The 16843-nt window shown below is 44.8% G+C and overlaps 1 protein-coding gene across 1 annotated transcript in view; it reads right to left on the bottom strand.

Annotated features, from left to right (window-relative positions):
• The window catches only part of skd (mediator complex subunit skuld), a 142396-nt gene that overhangs the window by 8179 nt on the left and 117374 nt on the right, over positions 1-16843 (bottom strand). Inside the window, exons 13-28 of the mRNA XM_069509737.1 lie at positions 15078-15243; positions 14509-14622; positions 13845-14075; positions 13228-13420; positions 12546-12850; positions 9927-10079; positions 9615-9808; positions 9331-9483; positions 8534-8965; positions 7720-7859; positions 7028-7284; positions 6059-6244; positions 3158-3387; positions 1927-2072; positions 781-1058; positions 6-257 (exon numbers count right to left, since the gene is read on the bottom strand). Of these exons, the coding sequence (XP_069365838.1) occupies positions 6-257; positions 781-1058; positions 1927-2072; positions 3158-3387; positions 6059-6244; positions 7028-7284; positions 7720-7859; positions 8534-8965; positions 9331-9483; positions 9615-9808; positions 9927-10079; positions 12546-12850; positions 13228-13420; positions 13845-14075; positions 14509-14622; positions 15078-15243 (3430 nt within the window). The remainder of the gene's footprint in view (positions 1-5; positions 258-780; positions 1059-1926; positions 2073-3157; positions 3388-6058; positions 6245-7027; positions 7285-7719; positions 7860-8533; positions 8966-9330; positions 9484-9614; positions 9809-9926; positions 10080-12545; positions 12851-13227; positions 13421-13844; positions 14076-14508; positions 14623-15077; positions 15244-16843) is intronic.

The raw sequence follows: 16843 nt of genomic DNA, 5'->3' as shown, positions 1-16843 counted from the left end.
GTTACCGGCTGATTGTCGTCGTCGCGCGAGTAGGCCCCCGCGAGATGCGCGTGCCGCGCGGGGCTCCCCTCTCGGCTCGCGTCGTCGTCGTGCCGGCGCGGCGAGGCGTGCGGGCTGCGCGTGGGCCACATGAACATCTCATCCAACAAGTCCGTCATGTTCTCCTCGCCCATCTCCTCGTCGGGCATCTCCAGCCCCATGAGGATGTCGTTCTCCTCCCCGTTGGCGTTGGGAGGCTCGAATGGCATTTGGTTTGACTGGAAAGAGAAATACGTAATTAGTTTCTACTTATGCAGAAAATATGGACAGAGCTGGAGATACGTGCAACTAGGAATTGTTAAACGTGGATTTAAACTAGATTTCCACAGTGCTCGCGTGGCTCTCAGGCTGAGATCTATAGAGCGCACTTTGACTTTGCTCAGACTTAAGATTGAGTTAAAACGAGACAGATTTATGTGAGAGATATAGCTCTGTCTCGTTTTAACTCTGTCTTAAGTCTGAGCAAAGTCAAAGTGCGCTCTATAGATCTCACCCTTAGTGCAGCCGAACGGTTCAAATGGCGTTGTCTGCACCTTTGCACTTGAGCAACATCTTAAGAAGCTCAAGCGAAGGAAGGTGCGAATGGAACGCTAAGAAGGAAGGAAGGAGTACGAAAGGAAGGAAGGAGTAGGAAAAAAAGAAGGAAGGAGTAAAAAAGGAAGACAGAAGGAAGGAGTAAGAAAGAAATAAAAGGAAGGAGCAAGGAATGAAAGCTCATGTTCAGCTGAAGTAAAATCTCACCTGTGTGGTAGCAGAAGTGGGGAAGACGAGTATATGCGTCGCGGTGACGTCTCTCGGCGTGTGCAGGTGGGACTGTATGGAGGCTTGCGAGAACCGCTCGTCCGGCGTGAACCGGTCGGCCATGAGGCGCAGACACGAGTCCGGCTCGGTGGACACCAGGCACGCGGACAGGATGCAGGGCGCTCCGCTGCGGTACAGGAGCGAGCAACTGCCGCACATTTCGCGAAGCATGTTCGACGCTCGGTTCAGGTTCGGCCGCGATAGCAGCCAACTCCAACCTGTACAATACATTTAATGAGGATGAGTTTCTGAAATTTCTTGAAAAATATCGCCCTGGTATTAAAAATTCAAAACATACATCATGTGGTACAGTCAAGAGCAATTAAGAGCTACATACTTTGGACTTGGGACAGGCCCCGTGGGCAGAACAAATCGAAGCTCAGCTAGGGGCTTGGCTCTACTAGAGATCTCATAACTTTTTACCAGTGAAAGCTTTATGAACTTATGAGTCTTGGAAACCTGTGAAATGTTTTTGGATTCAATTTTTCCTCAAATCAAAAAGAAATGCGACACCCAAAATGAGACTAAAATTCTCAAAATTCTTCTTTAAATAATTGTCAGATCTGATGATCACGAAAATTATGATGGAGGGTACAGTTTCTTCCGCATAAATTTTGGAATCGGACAAAATTGACATTTAGCCAAAAAAATATATTTGACTAGCTGATGCCCGCGTTCTAGGTTTTTAAAAATCCTGCGGGAATTTTGATTTCCCGGGATACAAAGTAGCCTATGTCACTCTCCAGGTCTTTAACTATACCCATGCAAAAAATCACGTCGATCCGTTGCTCCATTGCGACGTGATTGAACGACAAACAAACACACTTTCAAATTTATAATATTACTAGCTTATGCTCGCGACTTCGTCCGCGTGGACTACAAAATTTCTAAACCCTATTTCACCCCCTTAGGAGTTGAATTTTCAAAAATCCTTTCTTAGCGGATGCCTACGTCATAATAGCTATCTGCATGCCAAATTTCAGCCCGATCCGTCCAGTAGTTTGAGCTGTGCGTTGATAGATCAGTCAGTCAGTCAGTCAGTCAGTCAGTCAGTCACCTTCTCCTTTTATATATATAGATACAAACCTTTTAGTTCCCCATGGCCTATCCTTCCCACGCGACCGACGACCAGTCTCCAAGGTTGAACGGATTGTGACATGATGCCCAACGCGAAGTCCATCAGTTTCGTCAGACCTAACCTCCGCGCCGGCCCACCGCGCTTCCGTCGTGATCTGTAAAACAACAAAAATGTAATAAAAAATGACAGTAATGCGAAAGAAACTTTTTTGGTTTATCGCGCGCTCATAACTCAGCGGACATCTTGGCAACAGTTTCATTTTTATGATAACCAATATCGATTTTGAAAGAATTCAATCCAATAACAAGGAATTTCAAAATGGCGTTTTTAAAACTTCTTAAAATTTTGACAAGTTTAACCGACTTCCAAAAGGGAAAAGGTTCTCAATTCAACGTGAATTACTTTTTCTAATATTTTTTTTAATTCTCCGAGATTTCAAGACCCATTTGCATTTCTTTTTCACTATATAGAGGAAGTTGGCGAGATGGTCTCTTTTTTTTTTATCCATATTGTAGGTACAGTACGCGGCCGAAAGTAATGTACCTTAAGAAGGAAACAGCAGATTTGTAGAGCACTGTCTCTGTTGTTGAGACTGACAAAACGTCATATATGAATGAGTGACAGAGACAACGCTCTACAAAGCCGAAATGTCATGATAAAGGCAGATTTACATTACCTTCGGCCGCGTACTGTATTGACTTTTAAGAGCAAGATTTTTTTGAAAGGAAGCCCGGATATCGATTTCGAAAGAATGCAGTCCAAAAATACCGAATGGCACTGCGGCGCTTTGGTGGCCGCAAGTCGTCCTCCACTTCCTCGAGCGTGTTGGTACGACTTGTACGCACCTGGCAGGTACGTGTATGTTGATGGCGGCGGTGTCCAGCAGCTCGCCGCGCGCGTCGGTGGCGGCGGCCAGCAGCCAGCGTTGGTCGTGCGACAGACAGTACGCCAGGAACAGCACGGCGCTCTGGTCGCCGCACGTCGTCCCCCACGTCTCGGCCACTTCCTTGAGCGCGCGTGTGTTTGTACGACTTGTACGCACCTGGCAGGTACGTGTATGTTGATGGCGGCGGTGTCCAGCAGCTCGCCGCGCGCGTCGGTGGCGGCGGCCAGCAGCCAGCGTTGGTCGTGCGACAGACAGTACGCCAGGAACAGCACGGCGCTCTGGTCGCCGCACGTCGTCCCCCACGTCTCGGCCACTTCCTTGAGCGCGCGTGTGTTTGTACGACTTGTACGCACCTGGCAGGTACGTGTATGTTGATGGCGGCGGTGTCCAGCAGCTCGCCGCGCGCGTCGGTGGCGGCGGCCAGCAGCCAGCGTTGGTCGTGCGACAGACAGTACGCCAGGAACAGCACGGCACTCTGGTCGCCGCACGTCGTCCCCCACGTCTCGGCCACTTCCTTCAACGCGCGAGGTGGTGCTAGCACCCACGCCGGTGAGAACAATTTGTATGGTGCTCGGTTTTTCTCCTGTAACACAATCTCACATGTCAATATCTTCCTCTTTCTTCAAATTCAAATAATTTATTCAAAATAAGTAATAAATTACTCTTTTTGATTGTCAGTTGTTGGATTTGTAAGATATAGTGGTGATAATTATTACGCAAACTTAAAACTAAACTAGCGGCACGCTATGATGGCCGGTTTGACGTTTGTCCGCTCATGAAGTTCCGTATTAATTGATAACGACTTTGAAGGAAATAATTGTATTACTTTATTGACGATAGTGATGTGCAGAGATTCATAAATTTTATCGAATGTAGTTTTAGGTTTAGGACTCAAAATTTATTTATTAAATTGATTTCTTAAATGTATACAAGTGTAGAAAAATCAGTTTGCACCATTTAAGGGGTGAATGTACTTGTGAATATGAACAATTTTCACTATGTGGACAAACCTCTGAAATCGCAAAAAAATATCAATAAATTTTTAAAAATGGAATCTAATACGATCGTCACATAGGATCGCTGGCTAGCACAACTACTACCTCCGGCAAACTCGCGTCAATGCTCAATGCAAAACAAAGCAGTTTCGAATTGACGTTGCTTCGAAAAGTATAAACTGTCAGTGCAATGCGATTGTGATATAGTTTTGACCTGGCTTTGGATTTCAAATATTGATACTGCATTACTGTTGACCCTTGCTCGTTAATTTGGACTCTGTTCAAGCCCTTTGTTGTGGATTTCGTCGATATGACCGAACGTACGCAGAGAACTGTTCTAAATAGTCAGACACGTGAGTTCCTAATACGCCTTCGTAACTATTTCGATCGTGAAGCTCAAAATGGAGGGCCAATTTTACCTATAACGTCAGTGGTTGAACGCGTAGCTGATGCGCTTAATATTGGACAACGAACTGTTAGACGGATAACTAAAAAAAAATATGGCGAGACTGGCACAGAAGAAAATAAACTTCACACACCAAAAAAGAGAAAACGAGCAAAACCAGTCGTAGGCATCGATAGCTTTGATGCCGATGCTATCCGAAGACATGTTTACGGCTACTATTTACAGAAGGAGTATCCAACAAGAAAAAAGTTGGTGCATTCACTGAAGGAAGCTGGATTATTCTTCGGTGGGGAAAGTTCTTTAACGAAGATTTTGAAGACCATTGGATTTCGATACAAAAAATGTAACAAACGCAAAATATTGATGGAAAGATTTGATATAGCGATGGCAAGGTATACTTTTTTACGGCAAGTGAAAGAAATCAAAAATTGGCAAAATGTTGTGTTCTTGGATGAAACATGGCTTAATGCTAACCATACTGTAGGCCGTTCTTGGAACGATGACACAGCAGCATCTACTTCCAAAGTTCCTGTAGGAAAAGGATCGCGACTTATAATTTGTCACGCCGGAACCATCAACGGGTTTGTCGAAGGTTCTCTCATGGCTTTTGCGTCAAAAACCACTGGAGACTATCATGAAGACATGAATGGAGAAAAGTTTACTGAATGGTTTACCTCAATGTTGTGTAGCCTCCCTGAACCATCTATTATAATTATGGACAACGCCCCATACCACTCGATGCAAATTGACAAGCCACCTGCCCAATCCCAAAAGAAAGCTGATATCGTCGCATGGCTTCGTAAAAATGGCGTAGATGCAAACATGAATATGTTAAAAGCGGAATTAGTACGTCTTTTAAAAGAAAACAAACCAACCAAGATCCGATACGTCATTGACGAAATAGCATTAGAACATGGGCACAGAGTTATACGGTTACCGCCTTACCATTGTGAGTATAATGCGATTGAGTTGGTGTGGGCTCAAATTAAGGGATATGCTGCAAGACACAATACAGAACCCCCATTTACCACAAAAAAAATGCTAAAATTATTAGAAGAAGCTTGTGAACATGTGACTAAAGGAGACTGGGAAAAGGTTGTGAATAGAACTGTTAAATTAATAAGGGAAGATTATGAAAGAGATGTGAAAATAGATAATATTATAGAAAACGAACATATAATTATTAATGTATGTGATGATAGCAGTGACGACAGTGAAAATAGTAGTATGGACGAATCTGATTAATTATGGCCTTTTGTGGCACCTTTTTCGGTATCTTTTGTATTCACATGTTTCTTGTGTGCATATAAAGTATGTATATTCATTTTCGTTCAAATATTCAGTTCGTTCAAATAAATTAAATAAACATATACATTTTTGTTTTATTAAACCTATTTAATCAGGTACAAAAACAAAACTTAATTGTTTTTTGTTCGAGAATAAATTGACATTCCACATCACTATTGTAATGTGTCAAACCGGCCATCATAGCGTGCCGCTAGTATAAAGCTACGAGGGTTCCAAACGCGCCCAGGTCTAAAAAGAGCCCACAACAAACTAAACTTCTTGCTGTTACCTCTAGGTACACTTCTAGTGATTTGAACATGGAAACACTGACTGCCAACGTTCGCTAGTCAGTGGCTCTACCGCGGTTGTTTGACAGCTACAATGTCACGATCGCAATCATCTCTGATTGGTTAATGCTCGCTCACTATTGGCCACAATGCATTGTTGCAAGAAGAATCGCACAAATTCAGCCAATCAGAACAATTGAGATTGTAATAATGATTGATGCAGGTTTTAGACAATCGCCCTGCTGGAGGGTACTTTATATAGATGAAAAATACACTCACGTCTTTGGAACTGAGGAACAGGTTGGCGTTGGCGGCGGTGCCGAAGCCCGTGAGCGACTTGCCGGTGGGGGAGTGAGAGAGCAGCCGCCGCGCGCCTGTGAACACGCTGAACGCCAGCGCGCGCACCTCCGAGCCGCACCCGCCTCGCGCGCTCCACGTCTCGCAAACGCCCTCTAATGATACTATCTGTGGACGAATAAGTATTGAACATTCAATTTATATATATTTTTTTTTTTTTTTTTAAAGAATATTAGCCATGTTAAATGACTAATATTCCCCTTTCCTCTCCAATTAAGCGTCAGGCTTGTGCTAGGAGTAGGTACGACAATAGTGCAACGGGCGGGGTTTGAACCGTCGACCTTTCGGTTTTCAGTCCACTCCTATACCGGTTGAGCTATTGAGGCTCTAAATATATATTAGATATATATATTTAATGTATTCGTGAATTTGTACGTTTTGATGTAATCGTGCATTTGCTACTTTGCTTGCAGACTATACTAACTACCTACTAATTTATGCAAGCCGGTGGCTAATTCAACGTCGCCGGTTTTCTTCTGACACGCGCCCTCGTGCTCACGATAGTTCCAACCGTCCTTTAACCTATCAAATAATCCATACTATCAGTGGCGTGCAGCTCATAGAAGCATAAACGCACTGCTTACCCTCATTGTAAGAAATCAAAGCTTACTTTTTCATTATAACCTGCCGTAAAACAAGTTCATACCTAAATGCATACCCTGGCTTGAACTCCTGTGCACGCCACTGCATACTATCCATACTTTCATACTACTATTATAAAATGTGACAGTGTGTCAGTCTGTCTGAAATCAAAGATACTCGATCAAGTCGTTTCATAGAGCCCATCTATCAAGTAAAATGTAGGTAACATTCATCAAGTAAAGTGTATGTGAAGCGTCGACGTTTTGTTACAGTGAACTGTGGCCATACCATTGCAGAGCAATAGTGTACCTTGATGAGGGGGTTGTGGTGGTGCAGCATGGTGTGCGCCTGCGCAGCCAGCCTCAGCAGCGCCGCCAGCGCGCGCGGCCGGTGCGCGGTGGCGGCGGGCGGCTCCACCACGTAGATGACGAGCGCGGGCGCGCCGGCCTCGTCCTCCTCCCACGCGGCCGTGGTCTCCGCCTCGTGCTCGCCGGTGGAGCCCGCGCCGCCGCCCGGCGTGCCCGGCCGCTCCAACGTCGCCGGCGGTCGCATTGCACCCGTATTGCCTGTTTTCAAAATAATTAATTCACTTCTCACGCTCGTAAAGTTCTTCTTTATGTCCAGTCACCAGTGTAAGCGGACTAAAATTGCTTTTTATGCTTATGGACATAAGTGTGTATGGAAATTTGTATAGTGAGTTTCTAGCCTCCTATCTTCTCATGCTCTCCCGGTACTTTATCCATGTTACAGTTGGTGTTACGTCAAAAGATCTCCGACCTTGAACTTACGCAGTGAGTGATATATCAGTCGGCATATTTGGCGTCTTGTAAAAGGTCTCTGACCTTGTACCTGCGAAGTGGGTGATTTATCGATGTATGGCTAGAGCATACATAATGACCAGAAGCGGTGAAGCTATTACGAGGTAGACATCTGCTAAGAAAGGTTTTTTTTTTAAATTCAACCCTTAAGGGAGTAAAATAGGGGTTCGAAGTAACACTTACTTTCAAATAAGGTCCGGTCGACGTTGAGCGAGGCGAGCTGCGGCACGAGGCTGGTCCGCAGCGTGTCCGCGTACGCGCGCATGTACTCGCCCAGCCGGCCCGGCGGCAGCTCACCCGTCCATTCTTCCGAATTTGACTCCCTACAAGCGAAAATACAATCATCGGCAAGTCAATATTCGGTCTCAACTATGGCTTGGAAGAATAAACATCAAAATAAATCTACACTTTGTATGTTACATCTTCCGCGGGCTGATTACGTATCTCGCGATCATTGCTGTCAAACGTCCGGCTAGAGAGAGACAGCAATAGCCACAAAGCAAAATAAGAAGAGAAACAGCAAATGAACTATCGCATTGCTACTGCTGTCGCGTTGCTGTCGCTACTGCAACGTTTTACGTAATCACCCCGCGGTTTTGGGTTACGTGACTCGACTGACGTCAACCGAATCTGCACGCCTCGTATGACGTCAATAACTCCCAGATGAATAGGACGCTAGGGCGTCACCGTCGTACGCTAACACAATTTATGCAGCGTCAAGATTCTTAGCGCGTCAGTAGCATCGATTCTCTTGTACACAATCTCTAAATTAAACTAAATTAACAAGGTCTAAATCTAGAGCTATCCTTTTCCGCAAGCAACATTATGAAAGGGATAGCAATAGATTTGACATATTATTTTAGTTTAGTTTAGAGATTGTGTACAACGGAATAATCCACAATGTCGTAGCCCGTAAGGAGAGAGTGAGAAAGTATTGGAGGACCACACTCGACGACTTGACGCTCAGGGAAAAGTAATAGTAAGACAGTCGACTTACCGTTCACTTTCGCTTGGCGCAGTCCGTACGATGCCGTCCCGCGCTATCCTCGCTATAGGCTGATGTCGTCCGAGTCGACACGCTTCATACGACGTCGACAGCTCTCTGAAGAATGTCTTGATAGGGTCCGCTAGGGCGTCGCCGTCGGACGCTAGTACAACGTATGCGACGTCCCGAGCGTAGGAATACGGTTCGAGTGATAACCGCTCCCAGTGTCGTAGGGCGTAAGGTGAGAGTGATATCCAGTCCCGGTCGTGGCCCACGAGCAGCGGGGGCACGGGTTGGGGTTCACAGAGGTCCTCGTTGCCGCGGCCGGCCAGCCTGTGGAACTGTCGCCAGGTCAGTGGCCCGGTGACGCCGTCCCACATGCGCGCTCCGCAGCAACGCTTTTGTATCGCGTCTTGGAGCAAGGGCCGGAGTCGTCGCATCAATCTGTGAACAATATCGGGACTCACATATCAAAATTATTATACAAGCTACTTTTACATTAATCATGCTTAATTATTTTACTTGATTATGACTAAAGCAAAAAGCCTTCAAACACGAGTTTCAAGTATGCTACAAGATGCTATAAGTCATGCATACGGCGATATTTTCATATGCAATAGGAAACGCATCACATTGGAGAAAGTGTTATCAAGAAATGACACTATTTAATTTTTCTTCATTTTTAAAATATTATTTATTTTTATAGCTTCAATAGAAATAGGGACATCTTCTGTGAAAATCTCAACTCAGCCTCAGAGATACAGTCCACTGAAGGACGGACACCGGAAGCTTAGTAATAGGGTGTTTACCTGACAACATCCCTGGAGGACCTCGGCGCTCGTGCGCCTATGAAGGGCCAGCGATGCACGGCGCCGGTGGTGACGGTAGGTGCGCCGAAGGAGCTGAGGCCGCCCGCCGCCGCGCGCAACGCGCGTTCTGCCGCCGCGCCGCCGTCCGAGTACCTGGGAATGAGACAGATTGTTGACAAGCCACTATAAACTATAATAGTCCCAACGCGCGTTTATCAGTACACTCAGTACTACAAACAAGACTGAGCCGTCATCGTGAAATAGAACATGTATACAGCACTCACTCTAGCTGGTTGAGGCGCAGATGGTCGGGCGGGCCGGCGGCGGCGGCGGAGCGACGCGCGGCGCGTGCGACTGCGGAGGCGCGACCGCCCGCCGCGCCCGCGCACTGCGCCACCACCAGCCCCGCCACGTCCGCCAGCCCGCCGCCGCCGCGCCCGCCCGGTTCCTCCGCGATGCCCGTGATCTCCATCTCGTCCTGCACACAACAAACACTGTTACAGTGGACATGATGACAAACCCCCCGGCAATACCGGAGCCCCGTCTAGTGCGTCGATGCGGCCTGGCAGACTCCTCGTGCGTGTCTCGTCGCTCACCTCGTAAAACAAGCCGGCTCGATGCGCAAGCCGGCGGTTGACGATGGCGCTGAAGCCGCACGAGCAGCGCGAGGGCTCGTCGTCCGCGCTGCCGCCCCAGTCGCCGCCGGGCAGGTACGTGGCCGCGTCCGCGCCGCGGATGTTGCCCACCACCTGCAAACATTACAATCGTATTTAGTTCAAATTGTTCATACTTCGGGAACACGTGCAATATAACCGTCACTAAAAAAACATTTTTTTTTACATAGACATTTTTTAGAGTTAAAATTGATTTCTTAGACTACAGGCATACAATCATGTACAATGTGTACGTGCAAGCGAAAATGTTTCGAATATATTTTTTTTCGCGTGTGTTTCTTTAGACTAGAAGACGAATAAATCTAACGTAACACCGCAATCACAAAAAGGCGCGCATTCGAATGTGTCGTAAGAAAATGTTTAATTTGAAATTTTCCTCACGCGAAAGTCCGCTTCATATTTCCCTGGCCTTACTCTCAAGTGGATTTGTCTTAAGATTGCTATGATACAGCTCGTCCGGCCTGATTTATTCGAAATATCATATCACAAAATAAGCCTAAAATCGCTACTTCAACGAAACACGTTTGCTGGACTGCTAGGTTCCCAATAATGCCAAAATTAAAATTGAATGTCTTTGTTATAAAATTTAGCTGAATGTAAAAAAAACAAGAATTTTTAGTAAAGGGTTATGTATTGCACGTGTTCCACGGAATGCAAGACTACACGCACTGTGCTATACTCCAGGTCATCTTTGCGATGAGATGGATTTATTGTGAGGCTGCGGTGAGCAGCTCAAGGTAGATCTGCTTGTGGAAATAGAACATTTTATATACAGGAGCTGTTATTTATTATTATTATTATAGACTATTAAACTACTAATACTTTTTTTTTGGTACTGTACCTCAAAAAGAAAAACGGAACCCTTATAGGATCACTTTGTTGTCTGCATGTCTGTCTGTCAAGAAAACTACAGGGTACTTGCCGTTGACGTAGAATAATGAAATTTGGCAGGTAGGTAGGTCTTATAATAGACATAAAGGGAAAAATCCGAAAGCCGTGAATTTGTGGTTACGTCACGAAAAAAAAATTAAAATGTGTTTACGAATAAATATTACTATTTTCAACTTTCAAAGTAAGATTACTATACCAAGTGGGGTATCATATGAAAAGGCTTTACCTGTACATTCTATAACAAATTTTTATTTATTGTTATGCATAATAATTTTAGATTTATCGTGCAAAAGGTCGAATAAATACGACTGCAGTACGGAACCCTCAGTGCGCGAGTCTGACTCGCACTTGGCCGGTTGTTTTATAACTATATAGGGTTGCGCTTGACTGCAATCACACCAAGCAGGCGATGATGCAGCCTAAGGTGCCAATTCACTCTTCTTTTGAAGGTACCAATATTATAGCTAGCAGGAAAAACGGAAGTCGGAAGGGCATTCCATATTCTCTTTAGATCAAAGCATTTGGTTATTTCAATCTATAGACTAAATAGATAATAATATTCATATTCACTGGTATATCAAAAGCTATATTCACGTGTGTATTTGTGTGAGTGTGTGGGTGCGTACAGTACGCGACAGAAAGTATCGACATTTAGAAAGAGAGATTTGTAGAGCATTGTCGTTGAGTGCGACAAAACGTCACATAGGTATGAGTGACAGAGACAACGCTCTACAAAGCCGAAATGTCATTCTAAAGGCGGATGTACATTACTTTCTGCCGCGTACCGTACGTATATTCGATGTATTAGTTTTGAGCAGTTTTGTTATGGGTCGGATTGGGTTTATTCAAGTGTATCTTAAGGTAGATAATATTTGATAGTCTTCTAAAACCGATTACACATTTACAGGACGGCTTGCACACTACTAACAACTCTATGTTCTAGTAATGACACAATAACACTGTCCGTATTTTGTGGTACATCCGAAGCGGTACGCGACCTACAGAATACTTCCAGGTACAAAAGGCTCACTCCGCAAAGACGTTTAAATAAATAGCGAATCTTATTAAATTCAGCTCGCACTACGCTGCGGCCTAAAATTTAACAAACACCTCTCTTTCGTTTGTAAAATCTTATGTGATATTTCTTGGATGACCAAGACCTTGGCCATCCAAGGCCTTGGCATTGGCTTGGCCTGGCCTGCTGAAACGTTTCTAGTTCACAGCAAGAAATGCGTGCGCAATATATCGTTCAGTCTGTAATGTGCAATCAGTATAAGGAGCACACAACATAATTTAATTGAACATGTATCGTCAAATCGTGTTAAGTATGTATTGATTGTTATCTATATATATAAAAGGAAAAGGTGACTGACTGACTGACTGACTGACTGACTGACTGACTGATCTATCAACGCACAGCTCAAACTACTGGACGGATCAGCCTGAAATTTGGCATGCAGATAGCTATTATGCCGTAGGCATCCGCTAAGAAAGGATTTTTGAAAATTCAACTCCTAAGGGGGTGAAATAGGGTTTTGAAATTTTGTAGTCCACGCGGACGAAGTCGCGAGCATAAGCTAGTATTAGTATAAGTTAATTTAGGATGCGTGTATTTAGTGTAGTGTATGTGGGGGTCCGTGGCCCACTCACCCTGGTCCCGCTGTCGTTGCACACGCAGAGCGTGCAACTGTCGAAGTTGTGGTCTCGGAACACGTTGAGCACGGTGTCGGCGAGCAGCACGTTGAGCAGCACGGGGCAGGCGGGCGTGGGCGCGCGAGGCGACGCGGGCGAGGCCACGCAGCCCATGGGCGCGGTGCCGGGCCTGCGCGGCGACGGCCGGGACTCCACGCTCGCTATCCCGGAACCGTTCACCCGTTCGTTGCTCGTAGATAGTGAGCGTTTCACTCCGCCGTTGTTTGTATTCGTACTGCTGTTCGTTGTGTTATTGCTGTTGCCTGTACAGATACACGTTACTAAGATTAGATGGTTACATTTAGTTTTATTCGATGAACAAGCGAGCGATGTCGCTGTACTGCAAGAGCTAAAAGGTACATTTTTGAAAAATTCTTGGATCAGAAGTGGGATAAAGTTTCACACTACTTAAATTTAGATCAGAAGTAGAATAAGGTGAGACAAAATTGTTAAATCAGAAGTGGGACTAAAATTTTGTAAAGTAAGAGTCATGCATCTCGCTTATAATTAGCGCGTACAAAATATGTCGCCAACAACTAATAGCAGACGGACGCGCGCTATGATTGGCTAATATTTTCGGACTATTCAAAATTCAGATTTCTGCGCAGGTACATCGGCGTAATTTGTACAAGTACAGTACCATCGCTGGGGGGCGGCTCGGTCCGGTGCGGCGCGACGGGCTCGTGCTTGCGCTGCCAGCTGGGCCGGTACTGCGCGTGCGGAGGCAGCGCCACGGGCGGCAGCATTTGGCTCGGCAGCGTCGCCAGCGGCTCGTACTTCGACGAGCCCACGTACTTGTATATCGTGGGCGGCTTGAACACATACGACCAGTCCTGCAACAACGTTATCATATTTTGACAGTTTTGTATAGGGAAAGAGGCAAAATGATTTCTAAGAAAAATTCCAACAAAATAAGGGAGACAATGCACTTATCCGCACGAAGTTTTTGTCCGAATCGTAAATGGCATAGTGAAGTCACACGAGGGAACGCCAGTTATAAAAGCTGGTGATAAACACATCACTGTCAGATAATATAAACTCAAAAAGCCGTGAGAGAACTTGTAACAGTCTGCTTTGTAGCTGCTGTAATTAAGGGATTGCAATCCCTCCTCACTTGCAATAGAGATATTGCAAATTAATCTCATATGACAGACGCTTTAGACTATAAAGATGAATAAAGATTGGTTAACACTATGGTATCCCAAAAAAAGTATGTAAACTATAGTATTGTTTGAGGCTTGTGGCAGCGACACTCACCTCTATAGGGTCCGGTGGGGGAGAGGCGTGCGCGCGCTGGTGTGCGTGCAACAGATGCGTATGGTCGTCAGGCGGCGAGAACCCCGGGGAGGCCTGCGCGTGCGCCTCCATACTAGGTGGTGTGGGGAACATCTTGCTAAGCTCCTCGGCACGCACGCAGCGCCCGCCGCTGGCGTTGCACCGAGTCTCTTCGAGCGACTTGTTCGAGTCCGGGGGCGTCTGCACTTGCAACTGGAAGAGAGACCTTGGTTTGATTGGCCTGCTTGCATTGTACTCACAGTAAGTCGCACAGACCTACTACAGTATAACAGTACTCAGCAGTGATAGTGATAGTGAGTGTTGTCTCTGTCATTGAGACCGATAAAATTTCACATAGGTATGAGTGACAGAGTACTGCAATCTCTTTTTGCCAACTTATATTTTAAAAACAGTAAAAACTTATTAAACAGTTATAAATTCAAGTAAAAAGCAGCATGCAACCGAGACAATAATATGAAGGACAAGTCTTACCGTCTAGTCCCCGCTGGTAGCGTTCGTCCGAATGGTCGAATATTTGGTCCAAGTCTTTGAGCGTCGGGCACAGGCCGTCCGAGGTGTATAGACTCACATAAAAAACAGCATGCAACTGAGACAATAATATGAAGGGTACACTCACAAGTCTTACCGTCTCGTCCCCGCTGGCCGCGTCGTCCGAGTTGTCGAATATTTGGTCCAGGTCTTTGAGCGTCGGGCACAGGCCGTCCGAGGTGTATAAGTTCTTGTACTCTTTTGAATCGTCCTATACATAACATATTATACATTAAAATATCAATATTGTCAAGTTGCCTGGTGGGAGACTATCACGTTTAGATATCTATTAATTTTCATAAAAAATTAAGGAATGGTGTCAAAATAATTAATATCAAAGTTAGTTGAAAGGAGGAGGATCACGAGACAATCATAATTAAGCAACCGAAAATCCCTTATCTAGGTTTTATTTCATCATTATCAACCCATTGTCAGCCCACTATCTGCAGAGCTCTGCTCTGCTCAGCTGAGTTATTCAGAACATAGAGGAATAGAGGAAGGATTCTACAGCCATCGCACGCTGCGATGAAGTAATTTACCATGTACAAACTAGATGTCGCCATATAGGTTCTTCAGTCTCTCGCCATAGATCCTCAATCGCGCTAACAAAGTTCCCGCGGCCAGCACCAGCTCCCTCGCTCAGTCTATCAGAAGGTTGTCACTCACGTGGTCCTGCTTCTCCTGCTTGATGTGCAGCATCGGCGCGGGCGTGGCGGGCAGCCGCGTGTGGTCGTGGCCCGCGTACAGGTCCGTTCCCGCGGCCGCGCCCAGCGCCAGCTCCTCGCGCAGTGCGCCCGCAGCACTCTTGAAGCGCTTCACGGGGTGCTCCAGCCTGCGAACACCCGACAAATCAGCATTGGAAATAACCTTGTGTATACCTAGTTCGTCGACAAATCAAGATTTTCGGTCCAGCACAATGGAGTACTAAGAACAGACATACATGGGCAGCTAGAAGCAGTCATGAGTTATGTTGTCGCATTGACGGAAGGTAGTGGACAAGAAGGCGCATCTTGGAATTAGTCGTGTTTTGGAATGACAGCTGTGACTGTATAGCAAACTATAAAAATAAAGTCAGGTCTGACATTGGACAACCTAAATGCTAAATTATGTGGTAGTCTAAGAAAAACTTCTAAAAGGCAAGGTTCTCTTCGCACCATGACAGTTAATATTCTATTTATGTTAAAATTAAAACATGCCAGTAACCAGCGAAGTCTAGTCAGGCTTGAGATATTTTAGAAAAATCATTCTGTTGCTTTTTAGGTAAACAAAACAACTGAATGATAATCATGTTTTATTATGACAATAATACAAAACAAAGTCATCATGATTTGCAAAAAAAAATGTAACCAGTACTGAACGCAAGCAATCGCAAGCTGAAACGTCGCTGCTGCGCGCGTGGTTTGTTTATATCGCGAGTTACTAAGCCACATTGAACAAGCCTCACTATCAATGTGGGATTCAGTTACTCGCTATACGACTACCGTTTAACTTTTATTAATTCATTTTAGGCAAAGGTTGGTTCAAACACTCACTGAGATTTTTACCTCTAGCATTTGTATGGGATTACGTAACTGTACTATACTAACTTAAGATAGAGTATAGGCAGAGCAATTCTGCGCAGTCTTGTGCTGAAATCTATAGAACGTGCTTAGACTTTGCTCAGACTTAAGACACTGTTAAAACAAGACAGCGCTATATTGCTTACATAAATCTGTCTCTTTTTAACCAACACTTAAGTCTGAGCAAAGTCAAAGTAGTAGTAAGATTTCAGCCTTAGTGACGAGACAGGGAGGCATACCGACCGGCTGAACAATCATTAACTATTTTGCTTAGTGTAGATTAGTCGTTCGATCAAGTCAGGCCAGTCAAGTCGGCGCATCCGCAAACATCAACGACATAGTCTCACTGCTCAGACCACCACATATAGACGCCTATTAGCCATCTATATGTGGCTGAAATTTCGCCACATATAGACAGCTAATAGGCGTCTATATGTGGTGAAATGGACGAAATTTGGAATGGAGATAGATTATACCCTGAATTAACACATACTTTTTTTTAAAATAAGATATACTTAGCAAAAAATGTAACCAATACTGAAGACAAGCGATCGCAAGCTAAATCGACGTTGTTATGGGTGAGGCATTGGTTTGAACTTTTAATATCGCGAGTCAGTAGATCCCCATTGAAGAAAACTTACAATCAATGTGGCCGTGTACACTACTCGCTGTTAAATATATGGAAAAAATAAGAACTATCATATCGAGATAAGCAAATGAAAAGAAAAACTTTTAGAAAATAATTCAAGTGTCTTAAAACAATAATAGTAACTTTACAATACCTGGTTGCCACGTGTTAGCGTTGAACATTGATAAAGATTATTTCCAGACACAAAAATTAGATTATAAAAATTTCTGAAAAAATTTCATAAT

This window comes from Maniola hyperantus, chromosome 3 (genome assembly GCF_902806685.2).
Source record: "Maniola hyperantus chromosome 3, iAphHyp1.2, whole genome shotgun sequence".
Lineage (NCBI taxonomy): Eukaryota > Metazoa > Arthropoda > Insecta > Lepidoptera > Nymphalidae > Maniola > Maniola hyperantus.
The sequence above is the reverse complement of the archived record's forward strand: the minus strand, read 5'-3'. Positions and strand labels throughout refer to the sequence as shown.